This window comes from Herpailurus yagouaroundi, unplaced genomic scaffold, assembly GCF_014898765.1.
Source record: "Herpailurus yagouaroundi ecotype Mexico unplaced genomic scaffold, PumYag 163, whole genome shotgun sequence".
NCBI classification, from domain to species: domain Eukaryota; kingdom Metazoa; phylum Chordata; class Mammalia; order Carnivora; family Felidae; genus Herpailurus; species Herpailurus yagouaroundi.
The window spans coordinates 41,588,520-41,610,282 of NW_024412404.1; the positions used below are offsets into that span (position 1 = coordinate 41,588,520).

A 21,763-nucleotide genomic window follows, 5' to 3' on the forward strand; every position below is an offset into this window, starting at 1 on the left:
AGGTTTTTTCTCATGTGTCTTTTAAAACAAATCAGTAAATAAAAACCCTGCTTTCTAAACAAAAAACAAAAAACAAAAAACATGGCTTTCTGCAGGCTGAGACTTGTTACACATTGATTATATTTGAAATTGAAAAATGAAGAGAAAATAATTTCTTTTTGAAAAGGGAGAAGCAAAGCACAGAAGAGAAAACCATTCTAACTATACCTAAACGTTGTTAACTTAATGTATAAAAAAAATGATACTTCTATATTTCTAATGAGTAATTTTCCTTGAGAAACAATAACTTCATATGCTTTACCTTTAAGTGACATGACAGAGAAATGGAAAATTCTGCTACTATTTTCTTCTATCAAAGTGATAAATGGCATCTGAAGCATGGTCTAGGGAAGACAAATGCAAATACGGTACCACATCATATTAACCCAACTACTGAGGACAGGGGATCACAGGATTATCAGGGTTTGCTAAATAGGGAAGAGGATATTTATAGATATCAGAGTTCTGCCTGAAAGGTACAAAGTAAGCTGATTTAAGAGGCTGGAGGAAAGACAGAAGAATAAGTCTACCCTAGGTTTCTAAACACAAGGACCATACTTTATTTTAAATGTCGAATGAAGGGAGACAGCTATTGGAAGTTAATTTTATTGTGGGTCTGAGTTTTGCATATAAACATAAGGAAATGAATTTTTAAAGTGATTTTTTGGTTAAAATATTCATTCATTCCTTCATTCACATTAAACACCCACAATGTGCCCCAAGTGCAACGGGAGCAAAGCAGACATGATCTCCGTGTAGGATATGTCCTCCTCTGACACTGAATAAAGGCAATTTAAGAAATCAGAACTTTAGTTAATTGTATAAGGTCTGCTACCAGCATGTGTGCATATAAGTTATCTGCACCCTGGTGGACAGAAGTGGTCTGACTCAGCCACAAAACATTTAAACTTTCTACAGGCAAATTATGAATAGATGTGCTATTGACTACAGATATTTTATCTGCCTCAAAATCAGCTTCAACTCCACTACTGGCAGAGGCATGGTGCGCTGACCTAAAATGATGCAAACTAGGTCATTCAGAGAAACTGGAGTGGCGGAGGGGGAGAGAGGTGTGTGATGGTAGTGTGATGGAAAGTGTATGTGGCTGTGAGGAGCAGTTAAAATTTAAATATTAAAATTAGTAACCCAACTGTCAGGTACCTGCACTCCCCATAACTAGTTTTTTCTTTTTTTTAATGTTTATTTTTGAGAGAGCCAGTATAAGGAGGGGAGGGGCGGGGACAGAGGATTTGAAGCTGGTTCTGTGCTGACAGCCAAAGAGCCCGATGTGGGTCTCAAACCCACGAACCAGAAGATCGTGACCTGAGTCTAAGTCGGTTGCTCATCCCAGCACCCAGGTGCCCCACCCCCCTCATAACTAGCCTGAATGAAACTGACTTCAATTTATTTTTACCTCTTTAACAACAACAACAACAAAATACCCTGTTCACTGAGACCTTATTAACTTCCAGGAACTCCTATAGCTTTCACAGGGAGAAACTCACCCAAACTTGTCTACTTTCTCATTGCTCTACTAAATAAATACAATGTTTCCTCAGGAACAAAGTAGGGGCATTTCCCCAGGAGCAGTGGGTTCCCACCTCACCATAGTCCCAATAAAAACTTTATGGGTGAGGGGGGCACCTGGCTGGCTCAGTCAGTAGAGCATGTGGTTCTTGATCTTGGGGTCGTGAGTTCAAGCCCCACATGTGGGTAGAGATTACTAAAAATATATAAACTTCAACAACAACAACAACAACAACATTATTATGGGCTTTGGGATTTCATAGACTTGAATTCAACTTCCTTATATATATAATCCTGGGCATTTAGAAAACTGGAACAATACTCTTAAGAAAAATGCTATTAAGATGAAATGTGGTAATGTGTGTAAAGTATGGCGCATAGTAGGTATTCAAAGCAGTAGTTGTGGGTGTTTTTCTTTCATTTTTTTTTCTACGTTTCACTGACCATTTTCTGACCAGAAAATACAATCTTGGGAACGAACTTCAAATGTTGAAAATGCTTGATAATTACCACTAGGTTCCTGTATGTAGAATGGACCCCATAAATAATTTCTGCGTGAAGAAGTCATCTATTAAATAATAACGATCACTCATGCACTAAAATTGCTGCCATCTTAGCATTTCACCAAAGACTCGATATCATAATGTGGGGATAAAATAGCTGACTAAATGTTCAGATAAAACATTTGGGCTTTTAAATAAAAAATAAAATTTATTAGTCATAGCTGAAGGTTTAGAAAACAAAAACAAAAACCTGGGGCTGTCTTCCGTTGTACAGTTATCACAGGGATTCATGGGATACCAGATGTGACACATTTAATCACACCACTGATGGTTTAAGTTCTATGTTCCGCTTTCAGTTCTAAGAATAGCTCACACTTTTGGAGATTAGAATCCAGAATGATTTGCCCTAATTTCATATTGTTCAATTTAGGAAAAAAGAAAAAGAAAAACAAAGTCTGTCTTGATCAATGAACGCAACAGTTGTACACAATAGTGTTGTTACACTGTCAATTTGCACCTGGAAACCTGAGCAGTGGTTAATTTATTGTGTCCTGTAATTATAAATTAAACAATCATGAAATTACACAGTCCACTTAATTGATAAACAAACTGGGAAAAGTTAGCCAACTCTCATGCATTTCTCATGATGACATCTCATTCTCGGTTGGTTTGGCCTGACTTTTTCATTCCAATTCTAGTTGTTTTCTGTGTAAATATTTATATTTGTATTCATTTGTTGAGAAAAACTTAGCCTTTAAAGGGACAGCTCATGTATAAACGACTAATAATAAGAAAACATGTAAAAATCTGTTTAGCCTGGGGTTAATAAAACTGCAGTGTAGCAAGTGTGAAATGTGATTGGCAACTTCAGATCAAATAATTCTACTTTTTTTAAACAATCTGACAATGTAAAATCAATTTTTTTCCTATAAGAATTTACTCATTGGATAATCTGACCAAAGGTGCATGCATTTTTTTCCTTGCAGACATCTAGTTTTTTCTTCATAAATTAATGAACGTGGATCAGTATTTTTAAAAGTCAAAAAGACAAGTAACTATAAGTTTGAGTGCCCGGCTCTGTTCAGTTGGTAAGCCAACGAACCTATTCTAAGTGCTTCAAAGTCAATTTTGCTTTGACTTGCTCTAAAACTACTCAGTTCCATTTTAATACTCTCCATCTAACCACACAGAAATAAAAAAGGAACAGCGAGCGTGTCAACGGTCCAATCTGTCACACATCATAATTCACAATTAGAGAAAACTTTAATTAGGTCTGACAGGGAAAAGCCAATTGACACCCACTCCAGTTTTAATTTCCCATTCTTTTTAGTTTGGGGATCCCAAGATGAGACTAAGATCTTTGGTTCTGGTGTGGTCATATGAAAAACGTTGCAACAGGTTTGAAATGAAATACTAAGGACCGGGCAGCAAATTTGCCTCCATCAATATGGATTAAGAATTCACAGGAAAATCGGTCATCATCAACAAATGGCCTTTACGGAACCCTCAGCAAGTAAATGACTCGTTCCTGCAGAAGTGCGCCCGCCACGCAGCCACCAGGACCACGTAAAATCCACCAGGCATCCCTACCAAGCGGTACCTCTTTGTGTCCTGGGATTTACACCCCTCCCCCCAGAGGCCCGCACATCTCGAGGAAGAGGAGAGCTAGGCTACTATCTCTCCTGGTACCGCCAGGGCGACCTCAAAGGCAGTAGCTCTGGCCCTTCTCCTGGCTTCTGGCTGGGCCCCGGCGGACCCAGAGGCGCGGGCAAGTCGAATCCCTAGGAAGATCGAAGCCTGCTTGCGGAGGCTGCTATCCGCAGTTACTCGGATCCGCCCTCATCTCTTTAGTAAGGATGGAAACCCGGCTCTGTACCGGGATAGCCACACACCCTTCCAGCCCCGTCCCGTAGCTTCAGACCCGCTGCAAACCTCGCCTTCCTCCCCAGGCCCAGGTCTCCTTCCAAGGGCCCACCGTCGGGGCTCCCCGCTGCCCCCCGAAACCAATCCAGGACCCAGAAAGCAGGCTGAGCGCCGTTCCGTTCCCTCCTTGGCTTTAAACGTAGTGCCCCGACCTGGGCCTGAGGACAGGAGAGGGGTGACCAGTCAGCTCTGGAGGGGCCCGGGCCCCCACACTCACCATCCTCCCGCCGAATCCCTCCTCCTCCTCCTCCTCCTCCTCCTCCTCCTCCTCCTCCTCCTCCGGCCTCCCCCGTTACCAGGGGCAACTGCTGCGGCACCGCCCCCGACGTCCCTCGCACGCACAGCGGAGGAGCAAAGCAGTCGTACGGGGCGTGTTCCAGCTCCGCTTTCCCTAAAGTGCGCAAGCGTGCCAAAGTGCCCGCCCACTGCGCAGGCGGGCTGCTGGGTCCACGGGAGGTAGCGGCCCGCTGATGGAGACCCGGGGAATGGTTAAAGCTTGCCCACGTGGCTAGTGGGCGCTGCCCGGCCTGTGATTGGTCGGGAAGGAGCGGGGCGGGGGCGGGATGAGGGGCGGTTCCGGGCCTGGGCAGCAGGTTAGTACTGGCCAGGCTTCTAACGCAGGGTTCTTCTGTTGGCAGTTGTCTCAGTGCATTCTTTTCGGGGCCAGGTAAGGGGTCTTGGGAGGAGGCCGCCTACCACACCTTCCTTTAGACCCAACATCCCGGGAGGGAGCTTGGATTTCTGTCCTGACTGCTCGGGAGGGGCTGCTGCCGGAGCTGGGATTCCACCTGCCGAAGCCACGTGGCGCGAATAGTAGCCTGGGGCTGCTCAGGGGCCTCTCCCTGTGGACCCCAGCTCCATAGCTGGGGGGTGGGGGCATTATGGGATATGCATCTTTCTCCACACCTGTGTTAGGGTCCTGGATGGAGGAGTCCCGGTGGTGGGAGGCTGCCTGTCGGAGGGCAAGAGACAGCCTGGGGATTGGCCCTGAACGCTGAGGTGAGCCGATGGCAGCAGGGGTGAAAGAAAGGCGTTTTGGAATGGCCAGGTTTTGCTAAGCAGCGTTGGACCAGGCGGTGCACCGTTTGCAGTCCTGGAGGAGGCAAAAAACGGGCCTGCACTTACAGGCAAGCAAGAGCGAAAGGGATTCTGGGTGGGTTGAGAGGTGCTACCTCCCACCCCTTCCCCATGCTGACGTCAGAAAGAGGAATTAATCTCATATGTACCAGGTCCTGTTCTGGACTCTCGCGACACAGCTGGGGACGAAATCTGCCTTCATGGAAATTACATCCTTCCTAGTGGAATGCTTTTCACATAAGATTTCATTTCATTTTCACGGCCCTAGAAATTGGTTGTTTTAAGCTATATAGAGTCGGGACTTGAACTCAGTTCTGACTCTTGAGGAAATGACTTTAACACTATTGTATTGTACAGGCAGGTGGAAAAGAACGACTTATATTTGTGATGTGAACCCAGAACTTTTTTTGAGTTGATAAAGTGTTGCGACTAATGACAAACCTGGACGTTTGCAGTCGTGTGTGTACCTCTTGCCTCCCTCACTGGTTTCTTGTGAGGATTATGTGAATTGTTATGTGTCAAGTACATAAAATACTGCCTGGCACATAGGAAGTGCTACATAGGTCTTAGCTATTATTGTTCCATCTAGGTTTTTGGGCTTTGCCCCTCTTCCTATAAGCAGGCTTTCCATTCTAGTTAAGATCACTGGAATGAAGGCAGATTTCCCCTGAATGGTCCTTAGCTGTTTATGCATTCAACTAAAGTGTGTTTTTAAACGTCTGCTGGCTGCATACTTGCTTCAGATTCTTGGAGAGAAAACTCAGTTCAGAACCTTGATTAAATAGGTGCAAGATGAATGGCTAATTCAGAGCCTGCACTCCTACCATCTACCCATCTGTAGCCTGTTGTTTCTTTTGTGAAAAAGTCAGGGCAGACTTCTCTTTCTGAATTGTCTGGTGTCTAACATCATGGTCTCCTTGGGGTCACAGCAGTGTATCTGGGCTTGCTTGTGTAATTATTAGCCTCATTCTTCCAACTTTCTCTAGGCAGCCTTGGCACCATCCCTCCCCCATCTCAAGTGGTCTTTGTGTTTGATCTTGAGTCTTTGGCTGCCTTGATCTTCCACTGATGCAAGTACCAGTGATGATGTTTTGTTTTTCTTCCTATGTGGGATACAAACAGGCAATCTTGAGTCCTTTCTCCACTTGCAAGAAGATACCTACAGGGAGTTTGGAAGCCTGTTCCCTGAGCTGTGATACTGTTTGCCAGAGAAAATCAACTCTTTTTTTTTTTTTTTTAACATAAGCTGTATCTGTAACGTGGGGCTTGAACTCAGGAACCCAACATCAAGAGTCGCATGCTCTACCAACTGAGCCAGACAGGCACCCTGAAAATCAAATCTCTATAAGAAGGATGAGCATTACTTCAGGAGAGGTAATAAGTTGTTTCATTTTTCCTCTTTTCTCTCTTTTTTTCTCTCTCTCCTTCCTTCTCTCTCCCTCCCTTCCTTCCTCTCTCTCTCTCTCTCTCTCTCTCTCTCTCTCTCCCTCTCCCTGTAGTATGGAGAGGACCAATCTAACTGACCCTAAGCCTTGTGACCTTGGGAAAGTAGGCCCTAGCTATTGTCAGATAGTTGGATGAATGAACAGGATGGAAGCTGTTGACCACTATTGCTGTGGTTAGTGTAGGCTGTGTGTACCACGGATGTTCACCCTGCTGGTTCAATTGATGGGAACCTTTCTAAGCATCAGTTTCCTCTTCTGTAATTTGAGACCTTGGATCCCTTATGTATTTGAGCTGTGACATTCTCCAATCCTCAAAGGAAAGGGAATTCTCGGTCAGTTACCTGTTTGATTTCCAGTTCCCCCCTTGTTCCCAGTAGTAGAACCATATTCCTTCAGAATTGGGGCCACCCTGGACATGATTACGACTTCTTTAGGGAATACTAGATGCAGCTCATGTAGGAAGAGGGAGCATAACCGTTAGAACAAACCTAGGGACCATGTACCCCCTCCATGTAGGAGGGGTAGGCCATCAGCAGCTTTGTGACAGAAAGCCTGCTCTTAATTCTGTAACCAAGACAGGTTCTGAGTTTGACTTGAAAGAGTGATGTCCTTGATGCCTAGAGAGCCCGGGAATAAGCTGAAATGCATTTCAGGCAGGCAGTAAATATTTTTAGAGGTCCCACGAGAGCTACATATGAACCTTACAATCTGCCAGGGGAGGCTAACTTTACACAAATTACTGTACATGATAAGAAAGTGATGATTACAAAGCCAAGCATATTGCAAATGAAGATAGGATGCTGTGAGAGTATATGACAGAGGGGTTTGAGTATGCCATGAAGGAGTCCTGGACCTGTGCCCATTGGGGGGCAGGCAGCAGATATTTGGGAAATGTTTTATTTATTATTATTTTTTAATGTTTATTCTTTTTTGAGAGGGAGAGAGAATCCCAAGCAGGCTCCATGCTATCATTGCAGAGCCTGATGCAGGGCTTGATCCCACGAACTGTGAGATCATGACCCGAGCTGAAATCAAGAGTCAGATGCTTAACTGACTGAGCCACCCACGTGCCCCGGGGGAAGTGTTTTAGACATAGAATTTAGGTGTGTGTGTGTGTGTTTTTCCTTACGTTTTGTGTAATACAGGGGCTGAGCAACTCCTATTCTGACCTCAGTAATGAGGGCAAATTTTCTTGAATAATAGCAAATGATTACCCCTTCATGATAGAAGTACTTCCGTTATGAAAGGCAGAGAGAGGACTTTCCAGTGTTGGGTTGAGGATGGAGAGAGATGTCCGAGGACAGGCTGTGTGTGTGTGGTGTGAAGAAGGAAGCGTAGCATGTTGTTCTTTTGGGCTGTCTCCAGCAGGGGAGTGGGGCTGCAGCACGGGGCTCTGTAGGCCAAGGCAGTGTGTGATCTGCTGGCCACTCCTTTTAGTCCCCTGTAGGGTCAGGGAAAGTAAACTCTTGCCTCTCTAGCATTCCTGGGTTCAGTTCTGACTGCATGAAATACCTTTGGTCTTTGAACCAACCTGCAGGAGGCCAAGTCAGCCTTTCCACAGAGGGCAAAGCCCAGAACTTTCCCTTGGGCTTTGTGGCGGAGTGAGAGAGGTAGGAGTCTGGCAGTGGACACTGTCTGGCTGGCTTCTCACTTCTCCAGAGGTGAGTGGTGGCCTCAGGGCCAGGTGAGAATACCATGGAAACTCCATGTTAGGTCTCCCCTTCTCTCCTGGCTCCTTTCTTCCAGGAAACGACTCACCCCCAGCATGTCAACTTGGTGAAGTCTCTCCCACCCCAACAAAAAAATCTAAACATTGGCCATCTCTCCCTTTATTCCATTTGTTGGCTGGCTCCTCGGGCCTCCTACCTCTCTGGATGTTCTTTCTCATCTATTTGGGCTTCCTTTTTTTGTCTTGCCTCTTAAATGTAGTGGTTTTCAGGGCATGTCCTCAGCACTTTATCCTTCCCGTTCTGTGCATTCTCACTGGAAAACTTCATCTTAAACTGCCTCGATGCTGCTAACTCATCACTTTACTTTTTTTTTTTAATGTTTATTTATTTTTGAGAGAGAGAGAGAGAGAGACAGACAGACGGAGAGACAGAGCATGAGCAGGGGAGGGGCAAAGAGAGAGGGAGACGCAGAATCTGGAGCAGGCCCCAGGCCCTGAGCTGTCAGCACAGAGCCCAACTCGGGGCTTGAACTCACGAGCTGTGAGATCATGACCTGAGCTGGAGTTGGACACTTAACTGACTGAGCCATCCAGGCGCCTCTCATTGTTTTACTGCTAATTCAGACCTCCGTACTTTCTTTTAAGCCTTAATACCCAGTTGCTGAGAAACTTGACCTTTTATTCAGCATTTACTTGAATTCTTGAACTAGGCGCTAGGGTAGCAGAGTGAGCAAAATGGACATAATCCCTGGCTCCAAGGAGCTTATGGCCTAGAGGGGAAGGTAGGCATTAATTAATAACACTGAGGGACGCCTGGGTGGCTCATTTGGTTAAGTGTCTGACTCTTGATTTTGGCTCAGGTCATGATCTCACGGTTAGGGAGTTGGAGCCCCATGCCCCGAGTCCGGCTCTGCACTGATAGCCCAGAGCCTGCTTGGGATTCTGTCTCTCTGTCTGTCTGTCTGCCTGTCTCTCTCTCTCTCTCTCTCTCTCTCTCTCTCTGTGTGTGTCTCTCTCTCTCTCTCTGTCTCTCTCCCTCTCCCTCTCCTTCTCCTTCTCCCTCTCCCTCTCCTCTCTTTCTGCCCCCCCCCCCAAATAAATAAACTTAAAAAAAATTTTAAAACTGAAACCACAGAGTGTTAAGGCAAACTGGTATGGCTCTGAAGAAAGAGCACAGAGCCAAGAGGGCTTACACAGAACACCTCATCTAGTTGCCAGGATAGAAGTGGTAAGGGTCCTTCAAAGGATTCCCTGAGGAAAGGTTTAAGCCAAGATCTAAAGGATGAGTAGGTGCTTCCTTGCAAGTAACTCTGGACTGTAGCAAAAGGCTACTTTTTGAGGGAGAGGGTGGACCCTTGAAGTTATGTGCTAATACATCTGCTTTTCAAGCTGCTATTTATTCTGAGCTGGCTCTGCTGTGCCTTCCCTGGAAGCTATAGGGGTGCATGGGTCTTTACTGGGGTGGGAGTCTTGGGTAGAATTCTTCTTTTGTTTTAACTCTACTTAATATAAAACATTTATTTTTAACTAGTCCTATGGCTTCCATCAGCAATATGTTTCCTTTCCCTAATACTGTCAATACTGGCTTTGTTTGCTTAATTTTGTGAGTGCTTTTGGAGTTTGGTGAATGTATAACTCGAGATGACTTTAAATCTTGCTCAAACTGTGCCTATGAACTTGTTATGTGACATATATAGAAAATCCTCAGTTAAGGTGATGTTTTTCTTTTTTTTCTAAGTTTATTTATTTTGAGAGAGAGGGAGGGAGGGACAGGGGCAGAGGGAGAGAGAGAATCCCAAGCAGGCTCTGCACTGTCAGCGTGGAGCCCAATGTGGGGCTCGAACTCACAAACTGTGAGATCATGAGCTGAAGTTGGACACTTAACCGACTGAGCCACCCAGGCGCCCCAAGGTGTGTTTTTCAAGGAAAAATAAAAGACCTAGTCGTAGAAGATAGAGAGTTAAATCTGAAAATTATTCCTTTAAAAAAAAAAAAAAGGATGGGTAGGTGTTAGTGAAGAGGGGAAGGAAGAGTATTCTGGACAGGGAATGGCATTTGTAAAGGACCTGAGACAGGTGGCAGCCTACTGCATTTAAGAAAGTCTCATGGTACTTGGAACTCATCACATGGAAAATCCAACTACCTGTTTTGTCTTTTAAAAAAAAATTTTTTTTTTTAATGTTTTTATTTATTTTTGAGACAGAGCATGAGCAGGGGAGGGGCAGAGAGAGAGGGAGATATGAAATCCAAAGCAGGCTCCAGGCTCCAAGCCGTCAGCACAGAGCCTGACGTGGGGCTCGAACCCACAAGCTGTGAGATCATGACCTGAGCTGACGTCGGTTGCTTAACGGACTGAGCCACCCAGCCGCCTCTCCTTGTTTTCTCTTAAAGACTTTTTCTATATTCTTTGTCTTGTCACATTATGGTCCAAGTCAGAAATCCTGTATATCACTCTGGATACTTGTGATGTGTCAATTTATCTAGGTCAAACACCCTCCCCACCCCCCACCCCCCAGTCCCCCTCTCTGGTATGCTTCCAGTTTAGAGTGAGCGGGGAGGGAGAAACAGCTATTTTGTAGCGCACACACCTCCCAGTAATTCCATCAAACATGAATTTGGGTGCTGTGGTGAAGGGATTTTGCAAATGTAATTAAAGTCCTAATTGGTTAGCTTTGAGTTAATCTAAAGGGAGATTATCCTGGGTGGCCTGATTTAATCAGATGGAATCCCTTTAAAAGAGAGCTAGGCATCCCCTGGGGTCACAAACTGCAGCCATAGCTGGGCCTCCATTGCTCTCCTTCCCTCCCAGGATCATCCCTTGGTAACTGCTTGCAGCTGCTGGCTTCAGGCTTGCCTAGCAGAATTCCCACAATTACATAAGCCAGTTTGCTAATTCCTCACACTAAACCCATTTTTATATATTTATCAATATTAGGTGAGTATATATAAAGGATATATGTATCCTATTGATTCTGCACCTGTGCTCGAACCCTGACTAATAGACTATTTCTCCTGTAGCCAGTCATTCAGCAAATCCCAAGCTTCTGCTGCTTTAAAAGTTTCTGTCCTTTTGGTCCCTCCTCTCTGTTCCTGTGCATCTGGTTTCATATGAACTCCACGTCTTCTTGCCTGGATCATTGAAGTTCCCTTCCAGCTGGTCTCTTTGTATCCTGTGAAGTCCTACCACACTGAGTTTATTTTCATGTCATTGCCCAGTTTTCTTTCTTTTCTTTTAACATTTATTTATTTTTGAGAGCACACAAGTGGGGGAGGGGCAGAGAGAGAAGGAGACACAGAATCCAAAGCAGGGTCCAGGCTCTGAGCTGTCAGCGCAGAACCTGATGCGGGGCTTGAGCCCATGAACCGTGAGATCATGACCTGAGCTAAAGTCGGATGCTTAACCGACTGAGCCACCCAGGCGCCCCTAATTTTATTTTTAACATTTATTTATTTTTCAGAGACAGAGAGAGACAGAACACAGGTGGGGAACAGGGTTATCTTTCTAAATGACACATCTGATCTTGTCACTCTGCTTAAAATCTTGTAATGGCTTCCTGAAATTTCTCAGGCAAAAATTCAAAAGCTGTTTTTTTTTTTTTTTTAATTTTTTTTTCAACATTTATTTATTTTTGGGACAGAGAGAGACAGAGCATGAATGGGGGAGGGGCAGAGAGAGAGGGAGACACAGAATCGGAAACAGGCTCCAGGCTCTGAGCCATCAGCCCAGAGCCTGACGCGGGGCTCGAACTCACGGACCGCGAGATCGTGACCTGGCTGAAGTCGGACGCTTAACCGACTGCGCCACCCAGGCGCCCCTCAAAAGCTGTTTTTAAAAAAAGAAAAAAGATTTTATTTTTGGGATGCCTGGATGGCTCAGCAGGTTAAGCATCCTACTCTTGATCTCGGCTCAGGTCATGATCTCAACAATTCATGGGTTGGAGCCCCGCATTGGGCTCCGTGCTGATGGTGTGGAGCCTGCTTGGGATTCTGTCTCTCCCTCTCTCTCTGCCTTTCCCTCGCTCATGCTCTCTCTCCCTTTCTTTATCTCTCTCCCTTTAAATAAATAAACTTTAAAAAGATATTTTATTTTTAGGTCATCTCTACACCCAATGTGGGGCTTGAACTCACAACCTTGAGAATCAAGAGTCACACATTCTACCAACTGAGCCAGCCAGGTGCCCTACAAGCCTTAGCTTTTTTTTTTTTTTTTTTTTTTAATTTTTTTTTTCAACGTTTATTTATTTTCGGGACAGAGAGAGACAGAGCATGAACGGGGGAGGGGCAGAGAGAGAGGGAGACACAGAATCGGAAACAGGCTCCAGGCTCTGAGCCATCAGCCCAGAGCCCGACGCGGGGCTCGAACTCCCGGACCGCGAGATCGTGACCTGGCTGAAGTCGGACGCTTAACCGACTGCGCCACCCAGGCGCCCCAAGCCTTAGCTTTTTTATATAACGTCATTTTCTTTCCTGTCTTAGCGTATCAATTTTACTTCCTTTGAAAAAAAAATGTTAGTGGTTCCCTAGAGTTTGCCACGTACATTTACAGCTAATCCAAGTCCACTTTCAAATAACACTAAACCGCCTCGAGCGTAGTGCCAGTAACTTATGCAAGTATTCCTAGCTACTCGAGCGTAGTGCCAGTAACTTATGCAAGTATTCCTAGCTACTCCCTTCTGTTACAGCACTGCTGTTATTCATGGGGAGTATCCATAAGCTGTAATCATCGAATACATTGTTGCTGCTCTTATTTTGAACAAACTGTTATCTGTTTACTGTTAACAAGTAGAATAAGAAAAATAAAGGGGTGCCTGGCTGGTTTAGCTGGTAGAGCATGTGACTCAGGATCGAAGGGTTGTAAGTTTGAGCCCCACATCGGGTGTAGATATTACTTAAACAAAACAAAAAAAAGAAAAAGAATTTATTTTGCCTTCATTTATTCCTTCTGACACTCCTTTATGTAGGTCTGAATTTATGACCTGTATCATTTTTTTTTTTCTCTCTGAAGAACTTCTCGTATCTTGCAAGGCAGGTCTATTGGTGATAAATTCCCTCAATTTTGTTTTCTGGGAAAGCCCATATTTCTCCTTCACTTTAAAGGATAATTTTGCTGGTGTAGAATTCCAGGTTGGTGGGGTTTTTTTTCTTTCAGTGCTTTGAATATTTCACTCTACTCTCCTTGCTTGCATGGTACCTGAGGAGAAATCCAATATAGTTCTTTGTTCTTCTGTAGGTAAGGTGTTTTCTTTTCCCTACCTCAGACTTCTTCCTTGACTTTCTTTGTCTTGATTTTCTGCAATTTGAAATATAATGTGACTAGGTGTAGTTTTTTTTTTTTTAATTTTAATCCGAGTATAGTTAACATGTAGTGTTATATTAGTTTCAGGTGTACAATGTAGTAATTTATTTAGTTCTGTATATTACTCAGTACTCATCATAAGTGTACTTTTTTTTAATGTTTATTTTTGGGAGAGAGAGAGTGAGTGAGCATGAGCAGGGTAGAGGCAGAAAGAGGGAGACAGAGGATCTGAAGCAGGCTCCACACTGTGAGTGCAAAGCCCAATTAGGGGCTTGAACTCATGACTGTGAGATCGTGACCTAAGCCGAAATCAAGAGTCGGCCACTTAACCAACTGAGCCACGCAGGTGCCCCATGGTAAGTGTACTCTTAATCCACTTACCTGTTCCATCCATTCTTCCACCCACCTCTGCTCTGGTAACCATCAGTTTGTTCTCTATAGTTAAGAGTCTGTTTTTTTGTTATCTTTTTTCTTTGTTCATTCGTTTTGTTTTTAAATTCCACATGTAAGTGGAGACGTATGGTATTTGTTTTTCTCCGACTTATTTCACTTAGCATAATACTCTGTAGGTCCATCCATGTTGTTGCAAATGTCAAGATTTCATTTTTTTTTATGGCTGAGTAATATTCCATTGTACACATATACCACATCTTTTTTTTTATCCATTCATCTATCCATGGATACTTGGGCTGCTTCCGTAATTTGGCTATTGTGAATAATGCTGTAATAAACATAGGGGTGCACATATCTTCTCAAATTAGTGTTTTCATATTCTCTGGGTAAATACCCAGTAGTGGAATTTCTGGGTCATATGGTAATTCTATTTTTAATTTTTTGAGGAACTTCCATACTGTTTTCCATAGTGGCTATAACAGTTTGTATTCCTATCTAGGTGTAGTTTTTTTTTTTTTCTTCAAAGTTTATTTATTTTTGAGAGGGAGGGAGAGAGAAGGGGGAAGGACAGAGAGAGAGAGAGTCCCAAGCATGCTCTGTGCTTTCAGTGCAGAGGCTGATGTAGGGCTCAAACTCCGCGAACTTCGAGTTCATGACCTAAGCTGAAATCCAGAGTCAGACGCCTAAGTGACTGAGCCACCCAGGCTCACCTAGATTTTTTTTTTTAAGATTTTTTTTAATATTTTTTTTTTTAACGTTTATTTATTATTGAGAGACGGACAGACAGAGCGTGAGCATGAGCAGGGGAGGGGCTGAGAGACGGGGACGCACAGAATCTGAAGCAGGCACCAGGCTCTGAGCTGTCAGCACAGAGCCCAACGCGGGGCTCGAACTCATGAACTGTGAGATCATGATCTGAGCTGAAGTCAGACACTCAACTGACTGAGCTACCCAGGTGCCCCTCTTTTTTTTTTTTTTAAAGTTTATTTATTTATTTTGAGAGAGACAGAGCATGCAAGTGGGGGAGGGGCAGAGAAAGGAGAGAGAGAGAGTGTCCCAAGCAGGCTCTGCACTGTCAGCACAGAGCCCAACACAGGGCTTTAACTCAGAAACCTCAAGATCATGACCAGAGCGGAAACTAAGAGTCAGATGCTTAACTGACTGAGCCACCCAGGTGCCCCTAGATTTTTTAAAAAGATTTATTTCTAAGTAATCTACACCCAATGTGGGGCTTGAACCCATCACCCCGAAATCAAGAGTCATATGCTCCATTGACTGAGCCAGCCAAGCACCCTTAGGTGTAGAGTTTTTGGTAGTTATCCTTCTTGGTGTTCTGAGCCTCTTGGACTTGTGGTTTGATGTCTGTCATTCATTTTGGAAAATTCTCAGTCATTATTGCTGCAGATATTTCTTCTGTTTCCTCCCCTCTTCATCTTCTGCATTCCATGTATGTTACACCTTATGTAATTGCCCCAGGGTTCTTGGATTTTCTATTCTGGTTTTTTCATTTTACTTTTTGTCTACTTTTCAGTTGGGGAGTTTTCTACTGACACATATTTAAGCTCACTGATTCTTTCCTTGGCCATGTCCAAGGTACCAATGAGCTTATGAAAGGAATTCTCAGGGGTGCCTGGCTAGTACAGTCAGTAGAGCATGTGACTCTCAATCTCCCAGTCATGAGTTCAAACCCCACTTTGGGCATGGAGCCTACTTTTTAAAAAAAAAAAGAGGGGCAGGGGCCCCTTCACTCAGTTGGTTAAGCATCCAATTCTTGATTTTGACTCAGGTCATGATCTCATGGTTCGTGAGTTTGAGCCCTGCGTCAGGTTCCGCACTGACAGCACAGAGCATGCTTGGGGTTCTTTTTCTCTCTGCCCCTCCCATATGCTCTCTTTCTCAAAATAAATACATAAATTAAAAAGTATATGTTAAAAATAAAAGGAGTTTGACACTCACCATATTAAATGGGGTGCTTGGCTTGCTTCGTTGGTAGACCATGCAACTCTTGATCTCAGGGTTGTGAGTTTGAGCCCACGTTGGGTGTGGAGATCACAAAATCTTTTAAAAATAAAAAGGTGGGGTGCCTGGGTGGCTCAAGCAGTTAAGCATCTGACTTTGGTTCAGATCATGATCTCGTGATTCGTGAGTTCAAGCCCTGCTTTGGACTCTGTGCTGACAGTTTGGAGCCTGGAGCCCGCTTTGGATTCTGATTTGTAACATTTCCTTTTGATTCTTTCTTAGAGTTTCCATTCCTTTGCTTACATTGTCCATCTGTTCTTTGCATGTTGTCCACTTTCCCATTGGAGCCCTTAGCGTATCAGTCATAGTTATTTAAATTCCTTTTTTAAAAACAATTTTAATGTTTTTTAAATTTTTATTTTTGAGAAAGAGAGAGAGGGCGTATGCGTGCGCGCAAGTCAGGGAGGGGCAGGGAGAGAGGGAGACACAGAATCCGAAGCAGAGTTCTAAAGTCAATCAGGCTGAGTTAAAATCCTGGCTCTGCCACTGGCTAATACTTGTGTGACTTGGTAAAGTTGCTTATCTGTGCCCTAGTTTTCTCATCCTTACCATGGGGTTAGATTAAAGGGTATTTATTTTATAGGGTTATTGTGAAGATAAATTCAGAAAATGCATGTAAGCACCAAGCAAAGTGTCTAGCATAGAGTCAAAGTTCAGTAAGTGTTAGCTGTGATAAATATCATCTGGTCCCCACATGCCCTGTGTGCGGTCAACGCTGGCTGTTCTTTTTGCCTGGTACACCTCTCCTCTATCTATCTTCTACCCGTCCTTCAAAACATTATTTCTTGTTTTCGCAAAGCATGTTCAGAATCCCTCATCTGTTTTGTGTTTTAAAGTTTATTTATTCATTTTGAGAGAGAGATAGTGCAAGTGGGGGAGAGGCAGAGAGAGGGAAAGGGAGAGAATCCCAAGCAGGCTCTGAAATGTCAGTGCAGAGCCTGATGTGGAGCTTGAACTCAAGAACCACGAGATCGTGACCTGAGTGGAAACCCAAGAGTTGGACCTTAACCGACTGAGCCACACAGGCACCCTATCCCTCGTCCATTTTAGATAAAGTGATCATATAATTTACTACCCCAAACAGGACACTTTTGAGAGTGGAAGGGGATGCTATTAACAATTGCCTCAGGACAATAATCCCAGGAAAACTGGGAGATAAGATCGTCTCAATTTTAGATGCCTCTTCTCTGGTTTTCCATTGCCCTCAGTGTCCACAGCATTGTTCACACTGCTGTCCTTGTGGCTTTACTTGTCTTTTACGTCCCATTCTGTAACTCCTTGAGGGCAGGTGCATTACCTCAGTCAGAGCCATGGCCTGAGACCTCTCACAGGACAGCATGCACCACACACGTACACAGAAGTGATGAGAGTGATCATGCCACATGTTCATTTTCACCTTTGTCTGTAATTGTTTCTACCTTGAATGTGATCCATGCTTTCGGCCTCTTTCAGATCAATCTATCTTCTTCTTCTTCTTTAAAATTTTAATGCTTTTATTTATTTTTGAGAGAGAGAAAGAGACAGAGCGCCAGCAGGTGAGGGCAGAGAGAGAGGGAGACACAGAATCCAAAGCAGGCTCCAGGCTCTGAGCCGTCAGCACAGAGCCCTACGCGGAGCTCAAACTCACGAACCACAAGATCATGACCTGAGCCGAAGTCGATGCTTAACCATCTGAGCCACCCAGGCGCCCCAGATCAATCTGTCTTCTGGGGTGCACATTCCAGCTCTTCTGGGAAGCCCCCTTTTCTTACTTTGCTCCTCCATCTCTGCTTTCTCTCATCTCCTGTACGTACTGTTGCATATATATTATATCCTGTTCCATGGGCGGGCTCTTGTTCCCCAGTAACACTCAGCTCCCCAAGGATAGGCATGGTGTTGCCCTTTTTTCCAGCTTCTCCCACAGTATGGTCAAGCACAAGGCTGGCTACCAGCAGGCACTCAGGAAACACATATTAGTGTTGGTTTCTCAGTCTGGGACCATTCACTGGGGCCTGCCCAAACTTAGGCAAACGATGCTAGTGGTGGGTGAAAGCAGGCATTCTACAACTGCGGGAGGCGGGAGGTGTTCAGGGCCTCCGGGGCAGACTGTAATTTGGGGGACAATCCTCATTTCCCCTCTCTGTTCCTTAAGTCCCCAGTTTTGTGTGTGAACAAGATGGAGGCTGATCTGTCTGGCTTTAACATTGATGCTCCCCGTTGGGACCAGTGCACTTTCCTGGGGCGGGTGAAGCACTTCTTCAATATCACAGACCCTCGCACTGTCCTGGTACCAGAGCGGGAGCTGGACTGGGCCAAGGTGATGGTGGAGAAGAGCAGGTGAGCAGCTAGGTGGGAGGGGGCTGGAGGCACTAGGGCAACACTGATGGATCCCTGTGGAGAAGGTGGAAACTAAAGATATGGGAATAGGCAGAGCTCTCAGGAAGGGGGGAGCAGGATGACCTGGGGCAAGGGGCCTGGGAGGTAACTGTGTCCATTATCCTTGGGTGGCAGGATGGGTGTTGTGCCCCCAGGCACCCAAGTGGAGCAGCTGCTGTATGCCAAGAAGCTGTACGACTCAGCCTTCCATCCTGACACCGGGGACAAGATGAATGCCATCGGGCGGATGTCCTTCCAGGTCCCTGGTGGCATGATCATCACGGGCTTCATGCTCCAGTTCTACAGGTGGAACCTGGGAGCAAGGTGGTGGGCAGTGTGGCCACTTGGATCTGCTAGGCAGGGAGCCATATTATGATGACAATCACAGCCATCTTTATTGACCCCTTACCAAATATCAGGCACTGTGTGAAATTCTTTGCGTATGTTACCTCACTTAATCTTCTCATCAGCCCTACAGAGAGGTGCTGTATAGATGAAGAACAGAGGTTCTAGAGAGGTGACGTAACTTGTCCAAGTCCACACACAGCCAGGAAATACGGGTGCCTCTCTAGAATTCTCAACGAATCAGCCATCCTACTTCCCTCTTTAGAAAGTACTTATTCAACAATGAAATATTAACATATTTTTATAACGTAATGTCCCAGTAAAAAATATAGGAAGGTGACCCCCCCGCCCCTCCTCCCCACCCCCAAAGTTAGGAAGACCTGTAGGAGAGAATAAACTTTCTCTGTAGCTGCTGGATATTTTACTCCTCTCCTTTCCCCTCTTCTTTCTGCCCCTTCTCCCCCACGCATCCATTTGTCCAGCCAGGCCTCGGGCTGGGCCCGAGCCAGGCCTTGGGCCAGGTGTTAGGCATATAAAAACTTTAGCCCCTGTCCTTAAAGAGCTTCTCCAGTTTTGTTGAGGAAACCAACAAGTAAACAGTTATAGGTCAGCTTGCTAATAGGTAGGTTGTGGGGAGAGCATGGGGTTGTGAGAACGGGGAGCATAGAATGACTCATTGTTCCAGGAAGGGCCGGGGAAGGGTCAGGAAGGTTTTGAAGAAGTGATGTCTCAACAAAGCAAGATTTAGCCATGTATGAAAGGGGTGTGTGTGTGTGTGTGTGTGTGTGTGTGTGTGTATGTGTGTATGTGTGTGTGTGTGTGTTCCAGGCAGAGGGACCAGCCTGTGCAAAAGCCCAGGTGCATGAAACAGCATGGGAAGTTTGGGGAACAGCAGGTGATCTGGGTTGTACACCAAGCCTTGCATTGACTCCCCTCTGTGTCTCTGGGCCTTCCTTATGGTAGGACGATGCCGGCTGTGATCTTCTGGCAGTGGGTGAACCAGTCCTTCAATGCCTTAGTCAACTATACCAACAGGAATGCAGCTTCCCCTACATCGGTCAGGTAGGAGACTTGAACCCCAGGCTGTCCACGTGGGTCAGGAGCAGGTAGCTGTCCTCGTGAGGGGAACAGCCCTTCTAAAGGGTTCTCGGGCTATCTTCTCCAGGCGGGGCTTATTCTTGGCAGGTGACCAAGTCCCTCTTTTTACGGTTTGCAAGTATTTTCTGAGGCTGACTAGGAGAGTATCTTCCTAGACTAGTTCAAAGTTCATTCATTCATTCATTCTCAAATATTTCTTGGGTAGGTATTAAGTGCCAGGCATGGTTCTAAGGTCCCTGTTCTTATGGAATTTAAGGACTTGTAAGGAAGCAAGCACACTAATCTTAGATTGCAACTGCTGGGGCGCCTGGGTGGCGCAGTCGGTTAAGCGTCCGACTTCAGCCAGGTCACGATCTCGCGGTCCGTGAGTTCAAGCCCCGCGTTGGGCTCTGGGCTGATGGCTCAGAGCCTGGAGCCTGCTTCCGATTCTGTGTCTCCCTCTCTCTCTGCCCCTCCCCCGTTCATGCTCTGTCTCTCTCTGTCCCAAAAATAAATAAAACGTTGAAAAAAAAATTAAAAAAAAAAAAAAAAGATTGCAACTGCTGCCATTAGGGAAATAAACAGGTGACAAGATAACAAACAGCAGAGGGGCATCTGTGTAGATGGGCTGGTTGGGGGAAATCTTTTCTGTGGAGCCCGTATTTCTGCGGATTTCTGAAGGATAAGGATTTAGCAACGTGGAGCCGACAGAAGAATTCCCCATATAGGGAGCGACAGCATGCAAGGGTTCTGAAGCAGAAATGAGTTTGCTCTTTGCTTAAAGTACTGAAGGTGGCCCAGGGGGCTGGAGCGTTGTGTGTGTTTAGGGGGGCGTGTCATAAGACGGGATGGGGGATAGTTCACATGAGCTTCTCAGGCATGAAGCCTCGTGTCCAGACTTTCTCAATGAAGTCTCGGTCTTGCCCTCAGCCAGCAGGGCTCCCCACTCCCAAGCATGTCTTTCCTCCACTAGGCAGATGGCCCTCTCCTACATCACAGCCACAACCACCGCGGTGGCCACTGCTGTGGGCATGAACATGTTGACAAAGGTACGGTCTGGGGCGGCTGTGGGCATGGTGGCCACTAGGGGGCAGCAAAGTCCTAGGGAAAACTTTGCCCAGGCCTGGCACTACCCTTGTCTGGGTGAGTGGGGTATGGCCCAGACCAAAGCCAACTAGTGGGAGAGGTAGCCGAGCTATCCCCAGGTTGGTCTTTCTTGGGTCTTTGAGGGAATTTGGGTTCCTAGACCAAATGTCTGGATGAGTGGCAGAAGCAAGGTCTCATTTCTTGGTTTATAGTCCTTATTGTTCCTTTCCCCCAACAGAGAGCTCCACCCCTGGTGGGCCGCTGGGTGCCCTTTGCCGCTGTGGCTGCTGCTAACTGTGTCAACATCCCAATGATGCGACAGCAGTGAGTATGGGGCTCCCTTTGCCTCCCTACAAACCCTAAGGTTAGTGGGGCCAGGGCAGGAAACCAAGGCAGTGGGTGGCTTTGGGGGCTGAGGTGGGTGTGGGGAGGGCTGCCGGGCTGCTCCAACAGTGATGGCCACAGGAGTGGCAGGTGACTTAGGTTTAGTCTGTGTTGAATGTTGTGGGAGTCATTTTTTGGATCGTGTGGGATGAGGGTGGGGGTAGGGTGGACTCTGGAGGTTTGTACGAGATCGTGTCCTTTCAACTGCAACTGCAATTTAAGTTGTGATCTCTGCCTACTTCCAAAGCCCTGGGCATGGCTTACAGAACGAAATGTAGCAAAGCGAGGCGTCCAAAGATAGAACAGAGCCAAGAAGCTTTGACAGAAGCCAGAGGAGTAGACAGATGTTTTCCAGGCACCGGGCTCTAAGCTTCGCAGCAGGAAAGGTTCAAGGAGAAATCCGTGTGTCTTGTAGTTCTTGTTTTCTGACTCGAGAAAGCATAGATGTTCCTCTGTTGTAAAACTTAATGATGTAATATACATAAAGCACTCACAGTAGCTCTTGGAAGGGATCAAGTGCTACCTAAGTGTTAGCAATTATTGCTGCTGTTACCGTCATGGCCTTCATCACCATCACCAGTCTCTACTAGCCCTGTTTTCTTGGGACTGCTAGCAAGCGGGAATC

The 21,763-nt window shown here is 45.6% G+C and overlaps 2 protein-coding genes across 8 annotated transcripts in view; one reads left to right on the forward strand and one right to left on the reverse strand.

The window, feature by feature from the left end:
* Positions 1 to 4,311, reverse strand: part of ARL3 (ARF like GTPase 3) — a 31,384-nt gene extending 27,073 nt beyond the window's left edge. Inside the window, exon 1 of one of the 2 annotated variants that reach the window (XM_040486304.1) lies at positions 4,210 to 4,311. In XM_040486304.1, coding sequence (XP_040342238.1) covers positions 4,210 to 4,212 — 3 coding nt within the window. In that variant the 5' untranslated portion in view covers positions 4,213 to 4,311. Of the gene's footprint in view, positions 1 to 749; positions 801 to 4,209 lie in introns of those variants that run through there. The other variant, XM_040486303.1, reaches the window with a different exon arrangement.
* The window catches only part of SFXN2 (sideroflexin 2), a 59,976-nt gene that overhangs the window by 31,841 nt on the left and 6,372 nt on the right, over positions 1 to 21,763 (forward strand). The window contains exons 1-8 of one of the 6 annotated variants that reach the window (XM_040486297.1): positions 4,562 to 4,659; positions 4,908 to 4,991; positions 6,316 to 6,443; positions 18,023 to 18,207; positions 18,382 to 18,570; positions 19,555 to 19,653; positions 20,642 to 20,717; positions 20,993 to 21,078. In XM_040486297.1, coding sequence (XP_040342231.1) covers positions 6,423 to 6,443; positions 18,023 to 18,207; positions 18,382 to 18,570; positions 19,555 to 19,653; positions 20,642 to 20,717; positions 20,993 to 21,078 — 656 coding nt within the window. In that variant the 5' untranslated portion in view covers positions 4,562 to 4,659; positions 4,908 to 4,991; positions 6,316 to 6,422. The other 5 variants (XM_040486298.1, XM_040486300.1, XM_040486299.1 and 2 more) reach the window with 5 other exon arrangements.